Raw genomic sequence first — 11,815 nt, 5'->3', positions numbered from 1 at the left:
AATTGCAGATTGAAAAATGATGTTTTGTTGCAACCAAGCTGATAAGTTAAACATATATAATCATAGAATGATGCAATAATCATAGGATGATACAACATGGAAGGAAGATTTTGACCCCTTTTGACTGTACCATTTTTTCAGTAAAGATATCTAATCTGTGATATCCCAAACTCATGCAAATCTTGCCTTCAAGTATTTATTCAATCCCTTTTTAATCTGCTTCTGGCATCCTTTTGGGTCAAACATTTCCAAGCAAAATATTCATATCACCTTTTATCAGTCACCTTAAATCTGTGTCCCTACTTCTTGATCTGATGAAGAGTCACTATCCTCAAGATGTTAAATCTGTTTTTCTTTCCAACGGTGCTGCCAGACCGCTAAGTTTCTTGTTTCAGATCTCCAGCATCCACAGTTTTGTTTCATTTTGGTGTTGCATTGGATGTAAAATTTACTTTAATATATTAGATACTACAAGACGTGTCTCAAATTGCTGATCTAATCAAAACTTACATATTTTTGATTAACACATTCCAATGTGTTATGACATCCCTGAGCCAGAAGGCCCAGATTCAAGCACTACGTGCTCCAAAGGTAGGGACTCAGGCCTGCACTACAAAAGCCTTCAGCTCTTTTAATCACTGTTCAGAAGGTTTTGACACTCCTCAGGAGCAAGTGGGATTTGAACCCCAACTTTCTGGCCTACCACAAGAGCCTCCCTTTTCCCTCAAACAAGCTCCATGCTCCCACTGTATGCCAGAGCTGCTAAACTACAGGATAATTATCAGTGCTGCTAAAATCCATGATTTTAAGCAATAGCTTTGTTTGTCTTAACTTTCTAAATGGTAAGGATGAGAAATACTAAGGGAGATGTACCAATACTTTGTGTAAACATACAGAAGATGGAGCAAGCAAACAAAACTGTGCACCATAACTAATGCTGAATATAGCAATTTTAAATGGCTTTTTCTTTTCACTGAGAAAGTGAAAAGCATTGCAGAGTTCAGACATGCATATGATATCAGAGGTAATTCAAACAATATTAACAAAGTATTCTGTACTAATTCAGCATCTCAGCAAAATACAATTCATTTCTTAAAATGTCGACCTTTGACCCACATCTTCCAAATTGAGGTGTGTCAATTCTCCTCTTTCATGCACACGTTCATTCTTGGTTTCAGGAGAAATTCCTGTTGCTTTGTTTAAGATGGATTGTTCTTCATTGCCGATGTTTTCTTTTACATGTTCGGAAGGGCGCTTCCACTCTGGATGTTTGGCAATCCACAATATACAGCCTCCAAAGAGGAGAATGAATATTCCGAGAGTATTGACTAATATTGCCTCAGGTGGTGACTGGGAATATGGGAGTGTACTATTACTACCTGACCGTCTGGAAAATGAAAGTATAGTGATAATAATAACAGTTATTTTCCACTCAAAAAAAAAATCTCTATTCTAGACATATTTGGAAATATCAAAATTCAGGATTCAGAACCTTTAAAAGCATAAAGTTATATTTCCATGTTTATAAATTGAGTCAAGCAGCCATCAAAACAATGAGATACTTTTCCTCTAGGACAGGAAAAAAATTATATTTATGAAACACCGAGGTTACAAGTGTTTCAAAAGGCAGAATTCAAATCATTTCTTAAAAAAAAATAACATGGACGTATGACCATGACACCAAATATACCTGAATTTTGCTTTGTGAAGAACATGAGGGGCCTTTTCTGACTCAAATGACCAGCAAGTGATGTTCAGAATTCTAAATATATACTCATCCTACTTCTCATAACCACCACACAAAGGAATGTCAATGGACATAGAAAGGTGAAACTAAAAACAAAATCTATGTTGCAACAAATTCCAGGAAACTACGTGGAATGTTCTGCATAGGCAGAGCAAAACAATTCCTTTTCTCCATAAATGAGAACAGGTTTGAAGGGGGATTGGGACTTACTGCAAATTAAGAAATGGGCAGTTAAGTTTTGAATGATCTTTAGCCATGAAGAGAGGAGAATGCGAAAGACCAGAAATACTCTGGGACAGCTGTATCCAGAGATAACAAAGGCATGAATGAGGGTTTTAGCAACAGTTTACTGTCTTTGATGTTTCCGAGGTGAAAACAGACAGTCTTAATGGTACAAATAGGAAATCAGAAGATCAGTTCAGAATCAAATGCACCATCAAACATGTATCAGACTGGTTTTAATCTTGAACTGGTACCACAGAGACAGGTGGATCCAGTAGCTAAGGAACAGAATTTTGAGTAGAGACAAAACGATTTCAGTCTTCCCAATATTTATTGGAGAAAATTTCTACTCATCTATTACCAGATGCTGTGTAATCAATCTGATAATTTAACAAGAGTAGAGGATTAGAAAGAGGTCATGGTGATGTACAGCAAAGTTTCATAAGTGTACATGTGAAAAACTAATGCTGTACCTTTGGATGAAAACAAAGCTGAACTATACAGATTTTCAAAACTTTGAATATAAAACTTGTTTTGTACATTTTAGCCTTTAACAAAACCTAATGAATATAAAAGGTAATTTCAAATGACCCCATGCTAACACCCAGAAGCATGCTTGAAGCGAGCATGAATTAAAGACATTAGGCTTCTGATATCTGCGGATCAAAACCCTGAAGTATATACAAACTATTTTTACTTTTAATTTAAAAAATGTTGTTTTTAAAAGGACGACTACAGAAAAAAAAACACCCGATTTGAATTTGTTCACTGAAAAAGTCATGTTTGAAAGGATATTTCACACGCAAATGGTCAGGGAAACTTAAACAGGGAAAGACTTAACAAGACAAGATAATGAGAGGGTTAACTATCTTCCCCTCTTTAAAGTCAACCCCAGCACATGTCAGTTTTACTCTCCAGGAATACAAAAAGACAGGGCTTGGAAAGTCACTAGTCCGCTGCAAGAGTTAAAAGTAAGACTGAATGATTCCGTCTGAACTAGACTTGATTTGAGCTTTAGTGCCCTGTGAAGGTCACAGCTGAAGAACCACCTCCTCGATAGCATGTTAAGGGTAATAGTTTGTCTCACTGAAGCCTGCAAATCAGTTAAGGAGAAGGACAACATGATTGAGGAATATAATATTTGAGAGGTATGGACAGCATGAATAGAAAATAACTGTTGCCCTAGTTGAGGGGATGATATTTATTCATTCACGGGATGAGGGTGTGACTGGCCAGGCAGCAGGTGTTGCCCATCCGTAATTGCCCAGAGGGCAGTTAAGAGTCAACCACATTTGCTGTGGGTCTGGAGTCACATGGAGGCTGGACCAGGTAAGGATGGCAGTTTCCTTCCCTAAAGGACATGAGCGAACCAGTTGGGTTTTTCCCGACAATCGGCAATGGATTCACAGTCATCATTAGATTCTTAATTCCAGATATTTATTGAATTCAAGTTTACCATCTGCTGTGGCAGGATTCAAACCTGGGTCCCCAGAACATTATCTGGGTTTCTAGATTAACAGACCAGTGATAACACCACTAGGCCAATGCCTCCCCACAAATGATAACAAGGGGGCATAATTTTAAGATGAAAGGCAGGCAGTTTAGAGTGGATTTGAAAAAAGTTTTTTCATCTACATATGATGGTGGGAATCTGCAATGCAATGTCTGGGAGAACACTTCCGTTGGGAAATCACAAGTGCTTGGACAAACACTTGAAATCTCACAACAGTCAAGTAGATTTAGAGTAATTTCATCAATACAGACTCAGAGGGCCTCATCTATTCTGTATGATTCAACAACAAAAGAAAGACTCCCTAATTCTAAATCCTCAAATTCAGTCCTAGAAGTCAGAAGGCATCAGAACAACAAAATTTCAACTAAATTGCAAAACTAAGGATTGTGAAGCTGACTTCACCTACCAACAATCAACATTATTGATAACCTCCACACTAACAGCCACAATATTCAATTATCTGCTTTTCATAAACAATTCAGAGTCTGATCCATATATCTTTTTGATTTAAAATTTCTTCTTTTTGGACTCATCTCATTTCTAATCTGTGTTTGTGTGTGTTGCCTTACTAATTCTCATGTTTAGTAATGAATAAACTTACTCATTTTGTTAATTCAAGAGAGACTAGTTAAATTGGCTTTAGTTAAATTTAGTTAAAATTCACATTAATTTGGGACTAGGTGAGGGAAGGAATCTTTTTAAATGAATCTTGTTGTATCCAACTGAAGGGATGGATGAATAAAAGGAGGAGGGCCAGTTTATCCCTCCTCACCTGGGATCCTACAGTTGAGGTACTCCCATCTGGAACTATAACTAAAGTAGGGAATTTTGCTCAGGGTTTGGTTGTAACAGGCTATAAATATTCAACAGTTTCATTTTCATATCACAGAATCTCTATAGTATGGAAACAGGCCCTTTGGCCCAGCAAGTCCACACCAACCCTCAGAGCGTCCCACCCAGACCCATCCCCCTATAACCCACCTAATCTATACATCCCTGAACACTCTGGGCAATTTAGCATAGCCAATCCACCTAGCCTGCACATCTTCCGACTATGGGAGGAAACCGGAGCACCCAGAAGGGACCCACGCAGACATGGGGAGAATCTGCAAACTCCACACAGACAGTTGCCCGAGTGTGGAATCGAACCAGAGTCCCTGGCACTGCGAGGCAGCAGTGCTAACCATTAAGTCACCGTGCCATATGTGGCTGGATGTTGAAAAGACAGAGGTGCTACAGTAAACAAGATCATCCATATTGTTGCAATTCACTGATATCATTCCAATGTATAATCAGTTCTAGTAGATTATGCAAGAGATTATGTGATTGATATAAAACAAGGCAGTTTATGCTGATTGGTGTAAAATGCTGATTGTATGATTTTACGCTAAATATCAGTCATTTGCTACATTCAGAAGTTGAGAAATTATGTTTAGAGATGGAAACGAGTCAAAAGGAGATGGGTGATATGCCAGTAAAACAAATTTTCACTTCATTGGTCATACAGTCAGAGTCATACAGCACGGAAACAGACCCTTCAGTCCAATTCGTCCATATCAACCAAGTTTCCCAAATTAAACTAGTTCAACTTTCCTGCATTTGGCCCACATCCCTCTAAAGCATGAACAAAAACAGAAGTTCTGAGGAAGGGTCACTGGACCCGAAACTTTTTCTTCACGAATGCTGCCAGACCTGCTAAGCTTTACCAGCAACTTCTGTTTTTGTTCCCGATTTACAGCATCTGCAGTTCTTTCAGGGTTTTTTTTCCCCCCTCTAAATCATTCCTATTCAGTGCACCTATCCAAATGTCTTTTAAATGTTGTAACTATACCTGCCTCTACCACTTCCTCTGGCAGTTCATTCCTCTTACAAACCGGCCACTGTGTGAAAAAGTTGCCCCTCAGGTCTTTTTTAAATCTTTCTCCTCTCACCTATTGTGAAGGAATTTCTATCATTTATATACATAGAATTATTGTACCTTTGTCTAGATCATTAATTTTATAGCTTATACTTACAAAGAGAAAATAAGTTTTTCAGTTATTCCCATTTCAGCTGCAGTAATTGACATTCCAAAGATGAGGAGGCCAGTAAAAATGTGGATTGACATGTAGAAAGTCTTGATGAACATAGGAGTGAAGGGCATCAGGAAAATGCATATTCCTATTACTATCTGTAAGACAGAAGTAGTTATTCACTATTATAGCACAATGTTTTCACAACCAGCAATTCCTCAGATAAAGAGGCAGCTTTCTGCAGGAATACATCCACATGGAGAAGTATAAGAAGTAAACCAGAACAGTTTGAATGATTTAGAATTCTTATCTAATGGAAGAATATTATTTACTGTCCATTCAGCTTTAATGTTTTTACAAAATCAAGTGTTTGATTGAATTTTAATGACACATTAAATTCATTTAATGACCTCTGATTAAATGCAGTGGGAATAGGCAATAATCTGAATTTAAAAGGACAAAAAGAGTACGGACAGAAATATTTCTAGTCAACAGTGGTGGCAGAGAAGTACTAGTGGATGGGTATTGCAGGCTTCTGAATAAAAATCAAAAGCCTAGAGCTCAAGAATAACTAAGAAAGCATGAAAAATGTAATGACAATGGATGCAAATGTCAGACATCCAAAAGTACTAGAGATGTAATGACTGCTTTCTAACAGGGGAACATTAAATCAGGTTAGGATGTTGTTTGAGGATTAACCCAGGAGAAAGGCTGATTGATGGAGCATCTGAGTGTTACAGACAAAGGATAAGAAAGGACAGCATGATGAACTGCAGCTAAGTTGATGCCATAAGTGGGTTGCAAAGGTAGACTGAAGTAATTTTACAAGAGGTGGATGCATTCGGAGATTTTGGAAAAAAGGGGTAGGTTGGACACAGGCTTTGAGTTAATAGCAATGTCTGGAGAATAATTTGGAATAGTGTGCTGATCAGAGTTTTGGAAAGGTAGAAAAAGAAGTATTAGATGAAGAGGAAAGGTTTGAGAACATTTGCACGTGAGAACAAGAGGAAAGAGTAGAATAAATGTATTGAGTCTAAGGATGATAATGAGAGACACTAGATTTCATGAAAGAAAATGTTTCAGTGACTTTAGGAGAGAAACTGAACAATTTATGAAGCAGAGAGTTGAGGAGATAACAGTTGTATCAATTCAATTTTAAAGACAGTGGTCTAGTGCCAGAGAGGAGAGAGATTTTGGGTGGGAGGTTCAGTGGAGTAGATGCAAATGGACTTCCAGGAATTAAAAGTTTGAACCAGGCTTCAGAATAAGCAATTGGATTTGGACCAGTCGGTTGACGGGCAACAGAAAGGGGACTATTGGAATTGCAGTGGCAAGAGGACTAATGCTATAATCGGAGACAGGACAGCAGATTTCTGCTCCTTGGAAGATTTGCCACTCTCCTGAGATGGCACCTCAGAAATCAAAGCATACAACAGTACAGCACAGTAGCAGGCCCTTCAGCCCACCATGATGCCATTCTAAACTAATCCCATCAGTCTGTACATGGTCCATATCCCTCTATTACATGCCTGTTCATGTGTCTGTCTAATTGCCTCTTAAACGTTGATATCACATCTGCTTCTATACCTCCCCGACACGGTGTTCCAGGAACCTACCATCCTGTGCATATAAAAACTTGCCTCGAACATCTCCTTTAATTTCTTCCCCCTCACCTTAAACTTATGCTGCTTACTATTTCAGGAGGCAGCAGACGGCGGTGAGAGCAGGGCTGGTGAGGGGGCAGCAGTCAGTGGTAACAGGAATATAAATGGAAAGTTGGCCTTTATTTCAAAGGGAAGGGAGTATAAAAGTAGGGAGGTTTTCCTAAAACTATACAAAGCACTAATCAGACCGTAGCTGAATACTGCGAACAATTTTGGTGCCCTTATCCAAGGAAAGATAAACAAGCACTGAAGGCTCATTCGGTTGACACCAAGTACGGAAAGATTGCCTTATGAGAAGAGATTGACTGGATTGGGCCTGTACTCATTGGAGTATAGAAGAATGAGAGGCGACCTATTTGAAACATACACGATTCCTAGTGGGCTTGACAGGTTAGATGCAGAAAGTCCCAAAAGGGGAAAGAATCTCTCAGGATAACCAGTTTGCACATTTAAAACCAAAATGAGGAGGAATTTCTCTTCTCAGGGTTGGTGAAACTTTGGAATTCTTTACCTCAGAGGGTTGTTGAGGCTGGCTCATTAAATATATTCAAGGCAGGGATAGATTTTTAGATTATAAGGAAATCAAAGGTTGTGGGGAAAAGGCAGGAAAATAAGAGTTGAGGATTATCAGATCAGCCATGATCTCATTGAATGGCAGAGCAGATTCAATGGGCTGAGTGGTCTATTTTTGTTCCAACATCTTATGGCCTTATGGTCTAATCACATATTTTAAAATCAAGCTAGAATCTACAACACATTGTGGTATGAGGAAAATAACCATTACTACTACATTCCATTTCCTATCTTTTAATTAATTATGCACCCATTCCGTTACTGACCCTTGAGACAACATTAACTATACTAACGCCAACTTCATTGAAGAATCCAATCAATTTTTTTGGGCACATCAATGTCACTTATTATACCTTAATTTTACAAGTAAAAGTAAATTTATGATGTGTATTAACCCATGTTTTTCCAAGTAAAAATAAATTAAGATGTTTAACAACCATCCATCTGGAATCACTATGATAACTAAGTTCATTCACCGTGGTCAGTATCTCTGCTATTTTCACCTCTACTTCTGTCACAATCTAGCATGCAACCCCTTCAACTTTTGCACTATGAGCATTGTCAAGTTTTCAGTGCTGCTTTAGCTATTTTGAGAATCAATTTCTCAGGCCCATCTCCTTTATATTGAAATTATTAAGCCCATTTGCAAGTACTAATTTAATACCACAGCCCTGTCCTCTACTGTTAGAGACTTTGGAATGTGGAGAGCTCATTCAAACATATTAGTGATGGGAGAGTTGAGATCAAAGACCTCACTGGGTAGGTCAGAAGGGTTGTAGACGGGATGTGGTGCAGGGAAAGAGGGAAGAGCATGTTCAATTGAAGAAGGCAGTGGCATGCAGTTCTAAGATCCAACAGTCCATCTTACCAACAGCTGCCATGTATTTCCCATTTAAAACCAAAATGAGGAGGAATTTCTTCGAGATCCCAGCAGTTCAGAGTGAAGTTCAAAATAGTGCATAAAAATAAGGCATGCAGCCCAGTTGTAATAGTTTAAGTGCTGACCCAGCTCTTGGAGCATACCTGCAATTGGACCCACCATGCCTATGTTAGAATTGGCAATGGACAGTTTGGGTCCAGAATTCAGAATTTTAATGTCCTAGCAGGTTCAAAATCCAGGCACTTTGAGGTTGACATTCCCCCCCCACCAATTTTTCTCTTAGAGAATCACAGCCAAGACAATATCAATTTAAAATGGTCAGAAAGAGTGAGGAAAGAGGTTAAAGGAATTTTGTTTATAGCAGGTTGATGGATCATATGCCAATTTGTAATGAGGAGAAACTACGGTTGAGGAGCAAAAATTGGATAAAATATTTGTGAAGCTGGGGAGAGTTAAGGTAATTTAGAATACATAAATATCCATCTGGGAAAAACTTGACATTGATACAATAAGCTAATATGCCTTCTGCTGTAATTGTTATTGTGATAAACTTAATTTATTTTCACACTTCATTAAATGTTAAACTACAAATTATGCCATTTCTTTTCAATACAGGTTGCATTTAAACTGAAAAATCACTTGCCTGTACAGCATGCATAATAACAGCAGCCAATCCAACCCAGCTGTGTAGACTGTACATGTTAGGGATCTTCTTGGCGTTATGAAAATCAAAGACTGCCACGAGGGAAATGACCATAAGAACAAAGACTATAAAATTCAGGCCAGCATGAATGTACTTCATCAGAGGCTTACTGATATTCCACGTCCACGGCAACCTGTAAATGATGAGACCTGAAAGAAATGAAATAGTTTGATTTTTAGTCTGTAAGTTCAGTATAACATTAAATTTCATTGTCACAGACCATGCAGAATCCATAATTTCTTAGTCATGTCTGTATTCAGCTTGCAGGAATTTAGGATTGCAGCCCTTGAAGATATTATCAGGATAGGTTCCAAAAGGTTTAGATCCATTAACGACAGATACATCTTTACAGTAGACAAATACAATTGTTTGAAATGTAATTGGCTGGAGAATAACACCATAAATGTACGAAATCGCCAAATTTCTGAATTTCTGTAAACAGACTACTATCCAATCAGAAAGGGATTTTATTCGGTCATAAATTCAAAGTTCAATTCTGATATAGAAGATGGTTACCATTCATGCAGAGTTAAAAATGCAACAAAAACAGAAGTTGCTGAAAAAACCCAGCTTTTGAGGAAGGATCACCGGACCCAAAAGTTAACTCCGATTTCTCTTCACAAATGCTACCAGCCCCGCTGAGTTTTTTCAGCAACTTCTGTTTTTGTTCCTGATTTACAGCATCCGCAGTTCTTCTGGCTTTTATTGAGTTAAAAATGCACATTGCTTCAAAAGTGTTATTTTAATCCGCAAGAAGTTGATTCTATTTACATCTTTAGAAAATTACATAATTTATGTACAACACTATCATTTTGCAACACAGCCTAATGATCGATGTTCAGTAAATATTCATTTAATTTTCTGAAAAGGAAAGCCGACAGTCACAAAATAGGCAGAATTTACAAAGTTTTAAACTATGGCAGATCAATGAGAGATAACTAATCACTGATATTGCTGCCTCTTAGTGTCGTTTTTTACTCAATATTTATTCATCACTCAAATTTCTAAGGATCATACTTTATATGCCAACAGGTTATGGTAGTTTTAAGACATAGGAACTGAAGTACGCCATTCGGCTCATTGAATGTCGATGAGATTATGGCTGATGTACTAATCCTCAACTCCATCTTCCTGCGTTATCCCCTTAACTCTCGATTCCCATACTGATATAAAGAATGAATAGATCAAGAACTAATAGCGGTATATGACTCATTAATGCCTGCTCTGCCATTCCACGTGAATATCGTTTCATCTCATTTTCTACATTATTTGATTTCAAGAGACGAAACATCTATATATTTAGTTATCTATCTAATCCATCCATCACCCCCAGAGGAACACAAAGTTTAAAGTGACGTTTGAATTAAGTCCACTCGGCCGCTGGCCACTTTATATCATTTAGCCCCATGCAGCATCCTTCAGGTTTAACAAAAAACAGAAACTGCTGGAGAAACTCCAGACTCAAAACATTGTGCTCCCTCTGCACAGAAGCTGCCAGCGCTGCTGAGTTTCTCCAGCAACTTCTGTTTGTGTTTCAGATTTCCAGCACCCGCAGTTCTTTATTTTGTTTCGCCGTCAAAAGGCATAACCGGGGATTTGTACATACCGAATCCATTAATGAAGATAAACCCAACGGTGCTGAGGACTGGATGCCAGTTAAATTCCAGAAATCCTTGGTCCCACGCCAATCCTCCTCTCCAGTAGAACACCCAAATCAAAACGAACACAACCGAGAGGGTGCCCAGGAAAGCTGCGGCCATTAGAAAGCCAACAAACTGTCGAAAATTTTCCATTTCCCAAAGTTTGCCTCTTGCCAAAGCGGCGCAGCTCTAAGGGAGATGGCTGCTGGAATTGAGTGAGTCCGGTTGCAAGCAATGCAGAGAGAGACTCCGGTTGTTGCTGTTGGAGTGAGTAGGTCCGGCTGTGGTTATGCAAACGAGAGACACCGGTTATTGCTGCTGGAGTGACCAGGTCCGGCTGTGGTTATGCAAACGAGAGACTCCGGTTATTGCTGCTAGAGTGACCAGGACCAACTGTGGTTATGCAAACGAGAGACTCCAAGGGGAATCAAGGGAGGGGCGTGGCACTCTTTCGGATAGCAGTCAAATCAAACAAAATTGTTTGCCTGAATTGCAAACAGCTACGCTACATTCAGACACTTTTTTTGTTGTTGTTATAGTTTTCAGTCAGGAAATGACCTTGTTATATAACTGAGCTGTCACTTTTAACAAAGAATTTTTACTCAGTTTTGTGCCGGAGTGCGCATGCTCGAGTTGTAGCAGAAACTCCGCTGGACTATTTTACTTGGTGACCCGGAGAGACCGGGGCTCCATAAAGACCAAGACGCTGTTGTTTGAGGAATCCTCCGACTTGAGCACCCTGCTATTGTGGTTACTGCCACTGATAAACTATATGGCTTCATTTTGCAGCGTTTTAAACACTAATAACTGAGAAAGTATATGTGAGCTGTGCTTATTTTACTACCCATGTTGAGATTTAAA

General features: G+C 38.7%; 1 protein-coding gene across 2 annotated transcripts; it reads right to left on the bottom strand.

Moving 5' to 3' along the window:
- Positions 1-51: 51 nt before the first annotated feature.
- On the bottom strand, positions 52-11,521 carry LOC109920577 (plasma membrane ascorbate-dependent reductase CYBRD1). Of its 2 annotated transcripts, XM_048598946.1 has the most exons (5): positions 10,921-11,521; positions 9,425-9,463; positions 9,255-9,346; positions 5,498-5,652; positions 52-1,387 (listed from the first exon to the last, which is right to left on the bottom strand). In XM_048598946.1, exons 1-5 carry the CDS (start codon positions 11,105-11,107, stop codon positions 1,093-1,095), a joined length of 768 nt encoding a protein of 255 aa, XP_048454903.1. In that variant the 5' UTR covers positions 11,108-11,521; the 3' UTR covers positions 52-1,092. The 2 variants fall into 2 exon arrangements, with proteins under 2 accessions (XP_048454903.1, XP_020376206.1); XM_020520617.2 differs by having other exon boundaries at positions 60-1,387; positions 9,255-9,463; positions 10,921-11,519.
- Between the last annotated feature and the right edge of the window lie 294 nt (positions 11,522-11,815).

The sequence above is a fragment of the Rhincodon typus genome, chromosome 7 (genome assembly GCF_021869965.1).
Source record: "Rhincodon typus isolate 14 chromosome 7, sRhiTyp1.1, whole genome shotgun sequence".
Taxonomy (NCBI): Eukaryota; Metazoa; Chordata; class Chondrichthyes; order Orectolobiformes; family Rhincodontidae; genus Rhincodon; species Rhincodon typus.
This window is presented reverse-complemented; position numbering and strand designations above follow the sequence as displayed.

Bases quoted from the DNA above. Each gene is read 5' to 3' on its own strand.
- LOC109920577 (XM_020520617.2), bottom strand. From the start codon at position 11,107: ATGGAAAATTTTCGACAGTTTGTTGGCTTTCTAATGGCCGCAGCTTTC. The intron at 5,653-9,254 runs GCAAGTGATTTT...TCTGTCTTACAG, and splicing joins TTATTATGCATGCTGTACAG to ATAGTAATAGGAATATGCAT. The intron at 1,388-5,497 runs GTAAGTATAAGC...TTCATTTTCCAG, and splicing joins GAAAAACTTATTTTCTCTTT to ACGGTCAGGTAGTAATAGTA.